The following is an 18,175-nucleotide window of genomic DNA, read 5'->3' on the forward strand; positions in this document are numbered from 1 at the left end:
AGTGGACCTGCCTTCCCCAAGCCGGTCGGAGAGGCACAGAGCCTGCAGGCGGCAGTGGCTTCCTCCAGCATTGCCAGCATCCCTGCAGAGATGGAACCTTTATATAGCCACGAGCCTCATTTTTTGCCTTTTCCATTTAATGAATTTAAAAGGCAGTTTATTATAAAGTTGTCAGTCGCTCAGGAAAAATAATCCAGCTAGTGAATGGTGGCCGTTTATTGATGTGCCATAGAAGCAAGCACCCAGAAGTGAAAGAGATTGGTAATACCTTTCAGATCTTATTTTCTTAAAATAATGTATTAAGTCTCTGCTTGAGTGAGAGAAAATGCTCTAAAGAGTTCAAAGAAAGTCGCTGTGGATATCAGGCCTTTCCTGTCAGGCTCATGCCACAGTGTGCCTGTCCCTGGGGCGGGGCTTTGTTCTGGGCGGCTGCTTTGTAAGTGGGGGCAAGAGAATGTGTAGGAATGGCCAGTAAATAGGGCATAAAACGCACTTAGTGTCTTGCCTTGCTTTAAAGCTGCCTTTTGATCATTAAGAATTTCTAATTAGGAATCATTTTGAATAGCACCAGTTCATGTTCTTTGTTTATGAATTACAAGGTAACCATTACATAATGCTCTTCGCATTTTTCCTGATTTTGCAAAACTAATGAGGAGAAACCAAAAACAGCAGAATTATAAAGGGTCAGTCTTTCATGTTAAAATTCCTTGTATTATAATGTGTATTCATGTCCCATTTCCCCGCATGATTCTCTAATCTAGTCAGTTTTCAGTATTCTTGATATGTCTTTTCTTTTCTCTTCCTACTGCACCCTTCTTACACATTTTTCTCTAAGGTATTACGTAAATGTCCTTTCTGTCTGAGATCCCATAGGAGTTATTTCTACGTGGACACGAGTTCACAGTGGCTGCTCTCTGAGACCCTTTCTAGTTCTAGGACCTGTGGCGCCCCTGCCTCTGCTCTTTTCCCTTGTCTAGTCTGTCCCACACGCTGCCCAGGCTCTGCTGGTTCTTCCTTCTAAAATCCTCCTCAGTGGAACCCCCAGTTTTCCCCCACTTTCTGCACAGAAAGTGTTTTATGATTTTGCTCCCAGCCTGCCTTTTAAATTTACCTCCCGATGTTCTTTCCAAACCCTCTCTTGGGCTAGGCGTCATTGGCCTCTGTGCACATGGGCTTCCTCCCGCTAAATCCCACAGCACTCCTTATCTCTGCGATTCATTCAGTCTATTCTTAAATAACCATCTCCCTGTTACAATGGTCTGCTCTTTGAAGACAAAGAAAACATCATCAATTGACTATGATAGTTAGCAGGTCCTCAGTAAATATTTTTTGAATGAAGGAATGGATGAATGGATGAATGACTGAATGAGTAAACAAAGTCAGTCAGGAGACTTTGAGTTCTGTGCCGATGCCTGGCAGAGGCGGGATGAACCCAACAGAAGATGTACAGCTTCTGACAGACAGGGATCACTGACACCTGTTAGCCAGTTGTATGACCTTAAACAAGCCACTTAACATTTTACCCTTCAGTTTTTTATCTACAGAATGGGAATAATAATATCTATTTCAGGGTCATTGTGGAAATTAAAGGTGAAAAGTACATAACTTGCATAAATACCCTAAGGTGCTCATCATTATTCTACCACATCCCTGCATGGCTGGCTGCCTCGTTCAGGTCTCTGCTTAAATGTCACTGCTAAGGAAATGATCATAATATTTAGTAAGCACTTACTATGTGGCAGATGTTGTCCTAAATACTTTATGTCTGTTAACTCATTTAATACTCACGCTAATCCTAAGCAGGCACTATTATTTTCCTGTCCTGTAGAGAAGGAAACTGAGTCACAGAGCAGTTAGATAACATGCCCATGGTCATAAAACTAGTGACAGAAACAGTGTTTGAATCAGGCAGTCTGGCTCCAGAATCTGCGCCCTTTCCTGCTATGCCTTCTAACCACAGTGTCTGAAGTAACACTCCCGCCTGCCCCTGTTCTCCGTCCCTCACCCTGCTTTACTTTTCTTCAGTGCTCTTAGCTCTACCCGAGATCATTGAACTTTAGTTTATTTGTCTATTGTCATCTCTCCCACTAGAATGTAAAGTCATGAAGTTAGAGATTTTGTCATGTTCAGTGCTAAATCCCAAGGGTCTAAAACAATGTAGGCACATGTAAGTGCTCCATAAAAATTTTGAAGCATTATTGTTACTTAATGTGATTTTGGCCAGGTTTCTTTATCTCGGTTTCTTTACCATGATCTCTATACCCTGCTTTTTGGCCTTAACTTTGTTCTGTGAACCCCAAAAGCAGGCCTCAGTGCCACAGGAAATAACACTTTAGGGTTGTTCTGAGAAGGACGTATGTAGTGCACTTCTCTCGCCATGCTTGGTGTGCAGTAGTGAGAGAAGCTGCTAGAAGTAGTGGAACTAGCAGTAGTATGGATCAGTGTCTCTCACACCATCTATAGAAAGGCTTTTTTCCAATCCATCGCAAACTAGCATTTTTGTGAAATACAACAAAAATTAAACAAAAAATTTTTAAAAAGACATAAAATTGTCAGATCATTATAAAATTTTCTAAATGCTCACTCAGTATCTGTACGCGTCTTCTTGCTGATTGACCCAAGAACCATGTGATTAGCCTTGAGATAGTTCAGTAGTAGAAATACCTCTTCTTTCTCTTAGTATAATTTTTTTCCCCAAAATTACCCTTTATTATTGATGGTGTTTTCTCTGAGAGGTTGTCCAAAATTGCTCAGTTGTTTTTCTTAGAATAAAAGTTAACTTTGATGTTCTGGCCCAAATACTTCCAGACGTACTCATTCCTATATCATGGCAGTCAGTGTTTAAGAAAAACAGAAGGTGGAAGGGTAGCAGATACACACATTAAAGTGTATTTCATCTGTAGGCACAGCCTCTTAAGATACAATCACATTTAACATGTAAAATCACATTTCAGTGATTACACCTTGTTTTAGTGTACTCTGTTTTATTAAACTATGGAAACATTCAGAATTTCTTCTTTTTCTCGGGGAAAAAATAGCATCTCATCTGTCTATAAAAATCCCATTCATGGAGTTTGTAAGTCTTCCAGGTTTTTCATTTTATTCAGTATAAAATCTATCCATTGCACTAAAGAGTCAAATGAATATTTATAGCTCTCTAGAGCTATTTTCAGAAATCACACGTTCAGATCAATACCTCAGAGCTGTATTACTTCCCATCTAATCCTGCTCGCCTACTCTCCATAAGCCATTCACTATTAATAGGTAAAGAAAAACATGTTCCCTTCATCCTTTTTTTCCCCTTTTGCTAGATACTATTTAGTATTTGTGCTTATTTTCCCAAGGAAATGGCTAACCAAGTTCCCAAGCCAAGTATCATGTCTGGTATAAAGCTCGCAAACATTCATCTCTGTCCCATGGCATTCCCCACTACACGACCGCCTCTCCCACCACCGTGGCGTCTTCTTCTCAAGTATAGAACATAAATTGATGATGCCTGGTTGTCCTTGCTTAAACAAGTCTTTAAATTGTATTATTTTTCAAAGTTGATTTCTAATTATGTGTCAGGTCTTGTTTACTTCATTTTTAAGAGTGAATACAAGTTTTCAAAGGCTACCAAGGACTATGTTAGAATGGTTCTGGTAGTGTGGCTGTAATTTTTTATTTGTTTTGTGTTCCATTTATTTATCCATTTGTTGCCATTTGTCTCCATTTTCCACTCTTATTTCTCTCCCTACTTCTACTGGCAACCATTCCAGTGTGTTGTATGTGCCTCATTTTGTTTTTAAAATACATATTTTTGTATGTGTTGGCATGTATTTTTGAGTTATATAAATGGTATTGTTATAGATTTTCTTAATTTTTTTCTCAGAACCATATGCTTTTTTCTTTTTTCTTTTTTTTTCTTTTTTTCTTTTTTTATTTTTATTTTATTTTTTTTTATTAATGTTATGATAGATTACAACCTTGTGAGATTTCAGTTGTACATTTTTGTTAGTCATGTTGTGGGTACACCACTTCCCCCTTTGTGCCCTCCCCCCACCCCCCCTTTTCCCTGGTAACCACCAATCAGATCTCCTTATCAATATACTAACTTCCACCTATGAGTGGAGTCATATAGAGTTCATCTTTCTCTGACTGGCTTATTTCGCTTAACATAATACCCTCGAGGTCCATCCACGTTGCTGTGAATGGGCCAATTTTGTCTTTTTTTATGGCTGAGTAGTATTCCATTATGTATATATACCACATCTTCTTTATCCAATCATCAGTTTCTGGGCATGTAGGTTGGTTCCATGTCTTGGCTATTGTAAATAATGCTGCGATGAACATAGGGGTGCAAGGGACTCTTGAGATTTCTGATTTCAGGTTCTTAGGATAGATACCCAGTAATGGGATGGCTGGGTCATAGGGTATTTCTATTTTTAACTTTTTGAGAAATCTCCATACTGTTTTCCATAGTGGCTGTACCAGTTTGCATTCCCACCAACAGTGTATGAGGGTTCCTTTTTCTCCACAACCTCTCCAACATTTGTCGCTCTTGGTTTTGGATGTTTTTGCCAATCTAACGGGTGTAAGGTGATATCTTAGTGTAGTTTTGATTTGCATTTCCCTGATGATTAGCGATGATGAACATCTTTTCATGTGTCTATTGACCATATTCATATCTTCTTTTGAGAAATGTCTGTTCATGTCCTCTGCCCATTTTTTGATCGGGTTGTTTGTTTTTTTGTTGTTAATCAGTGTGAGTTCTTTGTATATTAATGGAGATTAACCCTTTGTCGGATAAGTGGCTTGTAAATATTTTTTCCCAATTCATATGCTTTTTTCTTTTAATGTCACTTTATTGTTCCAGAATCTAATCCTTCTGTGGCATTTAATTGTCATGTCTTTTTCTTTTTAATTGAGATATAATTCATATACTATAAAATTCATTATTTTAAAGTGCACAATTCACTGGTTTTCAGCATATTCACAAGGTTGTGCAACCATCACCATTAATTCCAAAACATTTTATCACCCCCACAAGAAACCACTAATCTACTGTCTGTCTCTATGGATTTGCTAGACATTTCATATAAGTGGAATTATACAGTATGTGGCCTTTTGTGTTTGGCTTCTTTCATTTAGCAGAATGTTCATCCATGTTGTAGCATGTCCTTTTTATGACTAATGAATAATACTCTTATGTATATATACATCTTACTTATCTATTCATCATTTGATAGACACTTGGCTTGTTCTGGGTTTTTTTTACTATTGTGAATAATGCTGCTATGAACATTGGTGTACAGATTTTTTATAGATGTATGTTTTCACTTTCTTGAGTATGTACCTAAGAGTGGAATTGTTGGCTCATTTGGTAACTGTGCTTAACGTTTTGAGGAACTGTCAGACTGTCTTCTGCAGCAGCTGCACCATTTTCTATTTCCACCAGCAATGGATGAGGCTTCCAATTTCTCCAACATTTATTTTCTCTGGTGCGTGTAGTGTGTAGTGAGTGTGTGTGTGTCTTTTATTCTAGCCATTCTAGTGAGTGTGAAGTGGTATCTCATTTTGGTTTTGATTTGTATTTCCCTGATGACTAATGATGTTGAGTGACTTTTTACGTGCTGTGGGCCATTTGTATATCTTCTTTGGAGAAATGTCTGTTCAAATCCTTTGCTCACTTTTAATTGGGTTGTCTTTTTTTATTGTTGAATTATAAGACTTCTTTATATATTCTGATACAAGATCCTTATCAGATACATGGTTTGCAAGTATTTTCTCCAATTCTGCAGGTTGTCTTTTCACTTTCTTGACACTGGCCTCTGGTGCACATAGTTTCATGCTGATGATGTCCAGTTCATCTGTTTTTTCTTTGGTTGCTTGTGCTTTTGGTATCACAGCGTCAGGTTCTTTTAAGATTTATCCATGTTTCTGGGTGAACATAATCGATTGCTTTTAACTGCTTGAGTTTTCTGTAATGTGTATTTACTACATATTAGCTGTCCACTCCCCCATAGACAGCCACGTTGTCTCCAGTTCTACTGTATCGCAAACTATCCTGATACACCCTCATATATGTACCTTATAAAACAGAGTGAGAATTTCTTACAGTGAAATTGCTTGATCAAAGTGTATGTATACGTGTGCTTAATTTGACTGAGTACTGTCAGATTGTCCTCCATAATTGCTGGATCCGTCTACACTCCCACCAGCAGGTCACTGAAGACCCCTATACCTTTACCTGCCAGTACTTGGCATTATCCAGCTTTTGAAATGGCTAAAGTATGGAAAGCGTCATCTCATTGGCATTTAATTTTCCCTTCTCTGATTACCCATAAATTTGAGCATCTCTTCAGATGCTTGTTTTTGTTTTCTTCTTGTGGAGTACCTTTTCATATCCTTTACTCATTTTTCTTGTAAGATTTCTGTCTTTTTCTTATTAATATTTAGAGGTTCCTTGTGAATTATATATGTGGAGCCATCTATTCAGTATATTAACTTCCCCTTTAAATATGAAACTCCACGCTCTCTATTCTGTTCTATTGATTTATCTGTTCTTGGGCTAATTTATATATATTTTTCACAATAATATATATGTTATATATATTTTAAGTATATATATTCACAAAAATATATATTTTAAAGTGTATATATACACACACACACACTTTGGAAAAAAACCTTTATCTGTGGTATATCCTAATCTCTGTCAAGGCAAGTCATTCTCCAACTCCCCACCCCACCCCCCACTTTTTTTTTTGTAATTCTTTTTTTTGTTGTTATTGAGGCAGATTTGCCCTGAGCTAACATCTTTTGCCAATCCTCCTCTTTTTGTATGTGAGCAGCTGCCACAGCATGGCCACTGACACACGAGTCGTGTAGCTCCGCACCCAGGAACTGAACCTGAGCTGCCGAAGTGGAGTGTGCCAGTCTTAACCACGAGGCTACCAGGGCAGGGCACCCTACACACACACTTTAAATTGACTAGATATTCATGAAACTTTTCCATATACAATTTTAGAGCAAATTACTAACCTCCAAAAAATCCAACTGTAATTTTTATTGGGATATATTGAATATATATTAACTTTGGGAAAATTTATACCTTTAATGTTAAATCATCCCATCTAAGAGCATGGGATATCTCTCCAATTATTGGATCATTTTTTTATGTCCTTTAATAGAGTTTTACAAAGTTCTCTCATAAGGTTCTTATTTATTCTTGGTAAAGATGATTCCCAAATTATAATGTTAGTCACTATGTTTTAACTATGGGATTTTGAGTTTATCCTCTGGTAATATACTTTTTCTTAAGTAATTACATACATATTCTGAGATTCAGTTTATATCAGTTTCCACATGTTCTAACCTAAAATGGCCTCTACATTGGACATTTTTGCTAAGTTAGGTAAATATTTCAGAATGTACACTTTAAGAGAAATATAGCCCCAAATAAAACTATCATTTTGATGATTATAATGACAATAACGATAATATAATAGAAACATTTATATAGTGAGTATAATATGCCAGGCATTGTTCTAAGCATGTACCTTATAAGCTCATTTCATACTCACAGTAACCCCATGGGGTTGCTATAATTCCGTTTTTATAGGTGAGATGACTAAAAGCACAGAGAAGTTAAGTAATTTGCCCAAGAACACACAGTTAGTAAATGATGGGGTCAGACTTAAACCCAGTCAGTCTTGCCCCAGAGTTCATGGTCTTAATCACTAAGCTATGCTCCTCTCTCTGATATTTTCTATGTCTGATATTTGGATAGGAGGAAACAATGGAAAGTTTCAGCTTTAAAAAAATGAGTCTGACAGCCTAAGAGTCTCTTAACTGTCATCTCCCGTGACTTGCCATCCAGTTCTGGATGCAGCGCTCACTGTGCTTGGTTATGAAATCCGCCTTCAAGGAACTGGAGCTGTTGGGAGTGAAACAGGAACAAATGTTACTTTTCTCACCTGTATTTGCGCTCTTAGAAAAGAGAAGCGTTAAAATCTTTATAAACATTTGTCAACGCTCAGAGTAATAAGTTTGTCTTTGCTATTCAGTGTCAGGCAGAATAGCTGCTCCTGTGTTAAAGATGCGGGTTCGAAGATGTGTGTGTCGTCTGTACATTGGCCTCTGTGGTCCCGGGTTCCTGAGACCCAGCTTTGTCATCCAGTGTGGCTTACCAGCTGTGGGGAGTGCAGTGCGCTCTGGAATAGGCCACAGGACAGTTCCTGAAGCTCTGTCCTCTAGATAATGATAATTATTGAGTATGTTCATTTCTGATTTCATGTTGTATGGATGACCAAAATAGAGGTGGAAGAGAGAAAATGTGTACAGTAAGAATATGATTCCTGTTCTCTTCAAACATAAACGTTAATCAAAGCCACAGGGAAGAAGATGTTAATTTTCCAATTCCAGACGGTGGACAACAGTGCTGTGCATGCTAAAGTCACTAAAGTCAGTAAAGCAGTAACCATTGTTATTATCTCACCTTCATAGACCCACTTGGCCTTCACACTTGTATGGACAAATTCATATTTCTATCATTTTCTCATTTGAACAGAGCATCATGGGCCACCATCAGGAACAAACTCAGCCAGGCAAAGCCCAGCCCTGCAGCACAGGCCCATGGGACAGTCACAAGCCAACCACATACCTGGGGACAGGTAGGGTTGTTCTTCTCAGTTTTTGGGTTTTTTCTCTCCTCATCTTCCCACTCTTCATCTCCTACCCTCCCCACCCTCTTCCCCCACACAGTTATGCAGAAGCCAGCTGGTGAGGTCAAAATAAGAACTCTTGCATTTTCCACCCTCGAATACCTTCCCTATTCCTTCCACTCTCTCAATACCTTCATCCCTCTTCCCAGCCCCCTCCCAGGGCACAGCGTAATTCTCCAATCAAGGCTGACAAGTGGGGATTAGAAAGAAGTGACCGTAGCATCTGGCTCTGCTCCTCTTGGTCCTCATGAGTTTGGCAGGGAAGCCCCAGACCCACGTGGATTGCCGTCTTCTCAGACTACCTGAGTAGAGCAGAGTAGTATTTGTACATATTTCCTCTTTTGTTGTAAATGTTAGCCATAAATTTCTAGATTTCCAGAATGCATCTGCACAGGTGTTGGTGTTGTAGGAGAACCATTTTTTACTTTGTCAGCTTTTCATGTAAGTGACAAGGTCAGCTTATCTACCCTCTGGTTCGGTTACTTGAGTGTGGTTTTCCTTGATGTAAACTGGACTGAGACGCCCTTCAAACCGAAACCAAAGCAAAACAAAACAACATGCGGATGTTGACAGACTTTAAGTTCTGCTGGAATTCACAACCAGGCTTCTGTCTAGCATCTCCCTGGTTCTAGACACAGTGTGTCTTTATAGCAGTTTTTCAGAGGGAGAATGGCAAAGTTCAGCTTTCAAAAGAAAAGAAATTAATGTGCTTTTACTTTAAGACTGTTTTTCATTTTCTCAGCTCAGAGAGTGACTTGATTTCTCTCTTGTAGAAGTGCCCTAGAAGGTGAAATTGGAAAAGACGTCTCCACTTCTTATAGACATTCCTGGTCTGACCACAGGCCCCTTGCACAGCCTGACACCGCAATGATTTCAGTTGTGGGCAGTCGGCACAACCAGGTAAACAAATATCCCCCAGATGCGGATGGTTATTTTCAGTTGCTGAATCATCTACACTGGTGAATTTTTATTGCAAATCAGTTCAGATAAATTTGTTCTCCAAATTAATAGTTCTTGAGGACCTACTGTGTGTTTGGTGTTCTCTTAGCTTCCATGGGAGAATGTAAAGAGTTAAAGAAGAGTTTACCTCATAGTTGGAGAAATTTGAATCTTTGGTTAAGTACTTAGAAATAGCACTGTTTGAGTTAATCAAAGTATGGTTTGGCTTTTTTGGTTTTTTCTTTTTTCAGGAAAATTAGTCAAAATCTACCTAAAGGAAGCAGTTTCCAAAATTGTGTTCTCTGATCTGTTGCACATTGACCAACTAATAGAGAAGACATTTAATCTTCAGATTAATTTAGCTGCATTTATAAGAATTAAGAAGCCCTTCAGCCAAAACTTATGTCCCTTCCTTATACAGAAATGCATATTGAGAGTATAAATAATTTCTCTCAGCTGTAAAAGTAGTCTTTCTTCAAACTGTAAAGAAACCAGTCCATGCAAACTCGTTTTTCTTACACTTCTTCTTCTCCAGAGCCTTGGCTGTTACCCAGTAGAGCTGGAGCGAGGCCCCCGGGGCTTTGGGTTCAGCCTGCGCGGGGGGAAGGAGTACAACATGGGGCTCTTCATCCTGCGTCTTGCTGAGGAGGGCCCTGCCATCAAAGACGGCAGAATTCACGTGAGTTGGCTTCTGTCTGCAACCTCTGGTTCTGGCTCCAGACTGGAAACTTCTGAAATAGTCGATTAAAGGGAATACAGAAACCTCTGGAATCTAAGCAAGATTTCCCGTCACCGAAACATGAAAGGCGATGCCTGTCCTTTCACTTTCGAAGCCCTGATGACTGCTTCCCTCCTCGCCAGCGCGCCACGCCATGTCGCAGTTGTGCTACTTTTGCCGTCTTGACTTTAGTCAATTAGAAGAATCATTTTTTACTTACATAGGAGACATTTGAGAGTCATTGGATTAGTAAATAAAATATACTTTCATCTTAGGAAAAGTCTTGGAAAAGCCAGGATAAAACAGAATCTTCAACTTCTTCCAAGAAACAGTAGACCCAGGATTTTTTCCTTTTAGCTGCCTTTAGAGGTAGCCAGAGATGGAAATGCATGAGTCTCCCAACCATTCTTATTATTTGAAGGACTAGAATTCCCATCAGTAGTGTTCCATCGAGGTGCTCTCAGCTCTGAAGCACTGCGGCTTTGTCTAGGGCATTGCAGACCAGATTGTTTATGGGTCTGCATAAGATATTTTCCCTCTTCTGAAGGTTACTTAAAGAGCAATTTTATACAGAAGACATGTGCTGGCCTCAACCTTTAAAAAATAGTTAATTCACTGGTATTCAGTTAAGTTATATGCTAAAACTTGTAAATTCTAGACAGCCTTCTGCTACGACTCAAGAGAACTTCAGAGTTCCTCCCTCTACCACCAGTAGGCATCAGGGACAGAGATTTTTTTTTTTCAATTTTAACTAAGTAAACTAGGAAGGCAAATGATCCTGGCAAATTATTAGATGGTGTATCCTAATAATGATTAGAAAAGGCTTCTGGGTGATTCCACATCACTGCTCCCCTGCCATTACTCATTTCATAAACATGTATTGAGTGTTTGCTTTCCCCAAAGCTTTATACCTCATGCTGAATGAGTTGGGAGAAGGGTGACCCCAAACAAGTAAGAAACCATCCTTCCTCAAAATGACCAGACTTGTGTACAAGTTCAAAGGTGGCGAGTATGAATAGAGAAGATTTCACAGAACAGGATGCATTAAAAAGTGGGTAGGATTTCAGTAGGCGGAGATTGAGGAAAGAAAACATTCTAGGCTGAAAAAAATGAGCAAAGGAATAAAACTGAGGAAGTGTACATCACGTATAGGAAACTGCAAGAGGTCAAGTTTACCTAGAGTTTATTTAGAAAATACAAAAGAGAATAGAAGAAAATGAGAATATCAAAGTGGGATGGGTCGCCAAGATGGACGTCCAAGACAGTGGGAAGCCACAGAAGGCTTTTGAGGCAAAAGTTCCCCTCAGAGGAATGCACTGGTCAAATCAGTCCATTAGTGGTGTGCAGGAGGGATGGAGGGAATAGAGGCGGCATAGTTTAGGCATCCAGGGGTAGTGGTGGGAGTGTAACTTGAGTGAGAACACTTTGGATGGAAGATAAGAGATGCATATGAGATCAACAGTTAGTGAAGAAAGGAGCGATCTAGATGACTGGTAAGTTTTTGCTAAATGAGTGAGGGATGAAGGAAAAGAAAGAGTAAAGGATTGCTTAGAGGCTTTGCCCAGCCTGTACTATGGAGAAACATTAGGGAGGACAAGGGGAGAAAGGATTTGGCAAAGACTGATGGTATACTAAGTTTTAGTCCTGTTGAGGTGGAGGGTCCAGCAATCTGAGCAGGTCTAAATATTTAGCAGGCAATTAAAACTAGTGGTAAAGTCCCAGATTTTGAAATTACCCACAGAGGTGATGGTAGGAGCCTTTGTTGTGGATGAGATCACTAAAGATTGAGAGAGTGGTGGGCCAAGGGCAGAACTGTGGGTAAGACCTGTAATTAGTGGAGCAGAGAAGATAGAGAAAATGGGGAGGGCGAGAACGCGGAACAGCAGAACCAGAGCTGGAGAGTCGTTATGACAAGGAGAGAGACCAATGGCTGGTGCCTTAGTTTAGCTAAAGCTACTCAGGAGCTGCTGGATCTAGCCCCGGTTCCACTTTCTTGTAGAGACAAGTTAACGGAGTGGAAAGAACATAGGTTCGGAAATCAGACAGGACAAGGATTGAACTTTGGGTACAGTGGGGTAAATTCTTTGAACCTCAGTTTTCTCATCTGCAGAATGCAGATCCATCCATAAAATACATGGCCCAAGTAAATGTTTTAGTGTGTTTATTAATAAGAGCAATTTGAGGCACTGTTTATGGGATGGCATACTTATTCCAGGTTTTCTTGGTCCTTTTTCTTCCTCTGTTTTTTCTTTTTAATCTGTTTGGGTACTTTAAATCTGTTGATATTTTTAAAATCTCCCACTGTATATTGTGTCACAAAAAATACAATTAAATAAAAAACTAGGATATAATTGTAAAATAAATGTTGGTTCCAAATGTAACCTTCAGATACACTAATCTCATCAAACAAATAAAAGGTGAACAGGCCTTAAAGTAGACAAAGTCTAATTCTAAAACGTCTTATGAACAGAAACTTTAGGATTCCGTGATTAAATCAACTTTAATATCAAAAAGAGACTGAATTTGAAAAGCAAATAAGCTATTATTGCTATGCTCAGGTTTGTTCTAAACTCTAAGAAAATAAATCAGCTTTTCAGAGATTTCTTTTTCTGGCTACTAAACTATCAAAATCTTGACTTGGTAAGAATCACGGGAGCTTTGTTATTAATGACAACTTACTCTGGTGGCCGCCGCCCAAGTGATGAGAGTTTATCTCCAGCTAACACTCACCCATGGAGGCACCTGAGCATCCCTGTCTGCCTCCCTCCTGCCTCTCTTCTCCTTTGCTTTCTCTTAGGCTGACCTCTGTACTTGAGTCCTGTACCTGTTACTCCAGTAACTTCAGCACCTGATACAGTGCCCTGACTATTCACAGTAGATGCTCCACAGAGCTCCATTTGTTGAAAGAGTAGAACAGATGGATATTACTTCTAGATAATGAGAGAATTATTATTTTTTTAATATTTAAGATTAGCTCCAAGAACTTATTACTGGGTAAACAGGACTTGCAATATATGAAGAAATTAGCAAACAGTGTCATAGTGTAATCCAGTAAAAAAAGAAAATATTTACTTGTAATATAGATGGAAAAGTGTTGAGAGTCATTGAGAGGATCTATAAATTTTGTGTCTTAAGTTGGTCCTTAAATCTGGTTAAGATTTAGAGAAGAAAGAGGTGTTCTGTGGTAAGCGAATGAGAAATCGCCTGAGTGGAAAATGTTCATAATAGGAAATAGTGTCAGGCTTAGATGTTTAACAGAGAATCAGATTTACAAAATAGTCAGAGTCTGCTATCTTCCAGGCCACATGTGTTTTCACTGTTTTAGTCTCACAAAAACTTTCTGAGGTTGGTGGCATTATCCCCACTTCTAGATTTAAAATGGGCTCAGAGAGACTAAGGCACTTGCTGGGTTCACTCGGCCCGTGACAGTCACGGTGTGACCGAGGTCTTTGTCCTCTAAGCCCAGTTAGTGCGCTTTCCGTGTCAAGCTGTGGCGTGTATCCACTTGAATTTGATTCCTGTGGGGGGCATATAGGTTCTTAACAGATTGTAAGATAATGTAAGCAATGTGTTAGAAATATTTTGTAATTTTAAAACATTTTTAGTGGTGGTTGTTAAATGATAGTGATTTCTTTTTAAGGAATATAATTTTTCTCTATCCCTTCTTCCTACTTCTTTTCTTCTGTTGGTTTTCCTGTTCTCATTTTTTCTCCCTTTCATTTCTCTCTCCTCTCCTCTGTCCCCCATAATTTTGTTTTTCAGTAATACAAACCTGAACTTGATCTTTATCTGTTCTATTTATCAAAAGATGTCGGGGCCAGCCTAGTGGCGTAGTTAAGTTCATGTGTTCCACTTGAGCAGTCCAGGATTTGCAGGTTGGATCCCGGGTGCAGACCTACACAACACTCATCAAGCCATGCTGTGGCAGCATCCCACATACAAAATGGAGGAAGACTGGCACAGATGTTAGCTCAGCGAGCATCTTCCTCAAGCAAAAAGAGAAAGATTGGTAACAGATGTTAGCTCAGCGCCAATCTTCATCACTCCCCCACCCCCAAAAAAGGAAAAAAGATGTAGTCCCCATTTTATTCTTATTACATTTTAAATGTTAAAAGTAACAAAATTTTAAAAGAATGTTTACATTTCCCTCTCAAAGGTGCCATTTTTTTTAACCTTTAGCTTCATATAGTCCAGTATAGAATTTCTCTCCCCTCTGAGGGCCTGTCTACCATAAATCTTAAAGTCACAGCTCTCTTTTCCTTCCCCCCAATTTAGTTTTAAAGTTAAACAAAAATGACACCTGGTGGCAAATCTGTTCAATTACAAGTTTTATTGCAATTTATTTGTTTACTACTAAAAGAATAAGAAATATGCAGGTTTGGATAGTGAATTTAAGCCAAAGAACGTGATTGAAATTAATTATAACCTCAACCATGTTTTACAAGAAATACCCAAAGCATGCTCCAAATACTATCTACTTTAATTTTCATTTCTCTAATTATCAGCAGGATTTTATATCTAGTACTAATTTATTGTCGTTATTTTCCCATGAAAATGACTTTTCTTCAGTCACTTATTAAGGGAAATCTGGGTATTGACTTTGTTTCACTTAAATATTCTGGATATAATATTTTACATTAATTATGTTTATTACTTTTCTCTATCATGTTTATTATTGTCTCACTTTGGTTGTTTTCTTTAAGATTTTCTTTCCACTTTATGTTAAACCCATCTATCTTGTTTGTGATATCCTCCATTTCTTCAAGAGTGAGACTCTCATCTTTTTTTTTCCATAAATATGCAACAAAACACTTAGTCTATTTTCTATTTCATAGTTTAGTTGAATTTTTTTGTATTGTATAGAATGGGGTACAGGCTACATTTAAATCTTCTTCATACTCATGTACTTTAAATCTTTTTTGGGAAAACCAGAAAATAGGTAACTTGAAGACTAAGTTCGTGTGTAGTCATGCTTTATGTCACACCCTCCCGTGTGCCCCAGGAGGCGGGCACTAGTGTTAACCCCGTTTAACAGAGACGAAAATGAGACCGCTCTGCTAGGAAGAGCTGGGGCCAGGAGTGAGCCACACACATTATAACTCCACAGCCTGCTTCCTGGCCCCTGTGCTCTGCTGCATTGTAGACAGTTGTCCCACAACCTCTGTGCAATAATTAGAGTCCTCTTCTCTTGTGTTATTTCTGGATCCTTTTAGTAAGCTTTTAAATAAATATTAGAATTGCTTTTTGGAATTTCATTAGTTTTCCACCGTTCAGTTTTTTTCTTTTGAAGTCAGTACCCTTCAGTTGGTTGTCACCTTGAAATACATTTGAAAATCTGGAATATATTTTAAAATCACTACCATCGTTATCTTTAAGCAGGTTCTTTGCAAAAGTTATAGTTGACTCATCCATATTTTTCATTTTTCTTTTAATGTAACTATAGACAGCATTTCTAGTAAATAGCAATGGTACAAAGGCATCTTATTCTGATCTCCAGTTTTATGTTTGTTTTATAAGAAAATAATTTCACACTAAAATCATGAGGTGTAAGCCAATTATTGGTTTTAAATAAATATTCATATTATATATGTTCTCCAAGCTGAATTTTTTCAGAGTTTGAATCTATGAATATTTTACTTATCTGATGGCTCATATGTGTACAGGGTGTATGGGCAACACAGGAAGGAGTGGGCGGTTCTCCCTGAAGGTCAGGAAAGGCTTCAAAGATAAGGAGCCACCTGCCCAGGTTTTAGGAAATAAACTCAAGTTTCAGCTCAAGTTGAAAAGTACCCCTCATGGGCTGATCATTCAGATACAGCCCTGTGGTGTCATGTGGATCATAGAGACTTCACCCCTTCCACCACTTAGCCTTTGGTGGAAAACTGAGAATCTGATTTGTGATTTCGAGATACCCAGATCCTGCTTACCAGTCATATAAAACTTTCCCCTGTAGGATTTTATAGAGTAAATAAAACTAGACATTGTCTCTTCCTATTGCTACCACCACTGTGTACAAGTTAAATATTTTACAAGTGAAAGAGAGTCACTCAGCAAGGCTGAGTGGCTCTAGAGTTGACAGAAGCAGAACTGAAGAAGGATGCATGGTTTCATGTTGTTCTTGTGAATGTTCTCTGTCCAGGTTGGTGACCAGATTGTTGAAATCAATGGGGAACCTACACAGGGCATCACACACACTCGAGCAATCGAGCTCATCCAGGCCGGTGGAAATAAAGTTCTTCTTCTTTTGAGGCCAGGCACTGGCTTGATACCTGACCATGGTAAGTGAGGTGGCTCACCTGGAGCTGAAAGGTTAAGAGTGTGTTAGGGAGGGGGCAGCAGAAGGAAAAGGAGTATCTATTTGGAGGGATAGATATTTTACCAGCTAATTCAAAGGTAAATACCAGAACCATCTAAAGCTAGTTATATAGCACAGTTATTATAAATAATATTATAAAATAAGTGGCTTCAGGCAGGACTTTTGTTGGAATGGAACATATATTAAGCAGTTTTGAGAGAAAACATATAGTCACTTTTGTAGAGAAATTTACCTGTAAAAAACAGGGACATTACAGGCAAACGATTTAAATGTCATGAAAAACATTTGAAATCTCTCCAGATGTTATTTATTTCCTTATAGTAAGATAAGTTTCTCTCTTAATGAGTATCATAAGAACTTCAGGCTTTTCTGGCCTGAACTTGTCAAAAATAAGTTACTATAGCCCTATCTAGAGATGTGGAATTGGACATGCGACCACGTCTGTACTCCTGTAATGATCTTAGGCTTCCTTGGTTTCATCGTGTTTTTGAAATGTAGTATTTGAAAATCACTATTTTTAACTGAGTACAGTAGTCTAGAAATAAAGTAGCACAGCACTTCGTACTTGTCCCTTCTAGTTTCCTCCCCTCCTCCCCATAGAGCTTTTGAGGGATAAGTGTAGACATGACTTCCTACAGTCCCCTTCCAGCCTATAATTCTCTGACTATATTATCTTCCACCATCTGCTTGTAAATCATACATTCCCGGTGACATCTTTGCTAACTGCGCTGTGATTTTTTTTACACAGTCCTAGGCTTTTTCTCTTCCTTCTTCAGGTTTGGCTCCTTCCGGTCTGTGCTCCTACGTGAAACCTGAGCAACATTAAGGCTTTCAGGGCTTTTCTTGGTCTTTCCTTAAAAAGACTTGGTAAATTTGCATGTCTTGTAAATCACTTCCTTCTTTTTTTTTTTCTTTTTAATTAAAAATGATGCTATTAAATACATCTACTTCTATCATCTGCACTTTTCAGTTTCCTTTTGACATTAAATTTGACAGCTTAATGCAGAAAAATTATTTACAAATGCCCATGAACCTCATTCTGGTTACCACAGTTTGGTCTCCTTTTTTAGTGATTTTGGCATATCTGTAAGCTATATCCAGTGATAACAGCTAAATTAGTAATCTTCTTGGACCAGGTAATTTGGTCCAATTTTATTATTTATTTTGTCTAAGTTTTTTATTGGGCTTTATTACTTACAAAGAATTTACACATCATATATTATCTCACTAATTATACATAAGTAATTGGAAAAATGAATACTGTCATTTTGTGTATATATAAACTGTCTACCCTTCATGTGCAAGTGCAGCTGTCTGTATACATCTGCCTTTATAGAGAGATATCTAAACATATATAAACTTTATTTATAAAATATTCGTACTCAGGCTGTTTAAGCAAGCAGTCAGTAAAATCTGAATGGCTGTCAAAGTTCAAAACTAACTGTTCCTATTTATAATTCTAAAATTTAATAATGTTCCACTGAAATCACATTTTTT

The 18,175-nt window shown here is 38.3% G+C and overlaps 1 protein-coding gene across 6 annotated transcripts in view; it reads left to right on the plus strand.

Moving 5' to 3' along the window:
- MAGI3 (membrane associated guanylate kinase, WW and PDZ domain containing 3) overlaps window positions 1-18,175 on the plus strand; it is a 223,338-nt gene that overhangs the window by 202,091 nt on the left and 3,072 nt on the right. For 3 of the 6 annotated variants that reach the window (XM_046645054.1, XM_046645057.1, XM_046645056.1), the window contains 4 exons: window positions 8,552-8,654; window positions 9,479-9,605; window positions 10,180-10,323; window positions 16,502-16,640. In XM_046645054.1, the coding sequence (XP_046501010.1) occupies window positions 8,552-8,654; window positions 9,479-9,605; window positions 10,180-10,323; window positions 16,502-16,640 (513 nt within the window). Of the gene's footprint in view, window positions 1-8,551; window positions 8,655-9,478; window positions 9,606-10,179; window positions 10,324-16,501; window positions 16,641-17,454; window positions 18,172-18,175 lie in introns of those variants that run through there. The other 3 variants (XM_046645058.1, XM_046645059.1, XM_046645055.1) reach the window with 2 other exon arrangements.

The sequence above is a fragment of the Equus quagga genome, chromosome 18 (assembly GCF_021613505.1).
Source record: "Equus quagga isolate Etosha38 chromosome 18, UCLA_HA_Equagga_1.0, whole genome shotgun sequence".
NCBI classification, from domain to species: domain Eukaryota; kingdom Metazoa; phylum Chordata; class Mammalia; order Perissodactyla; family Equidae; genus Equus; species Equus quagga.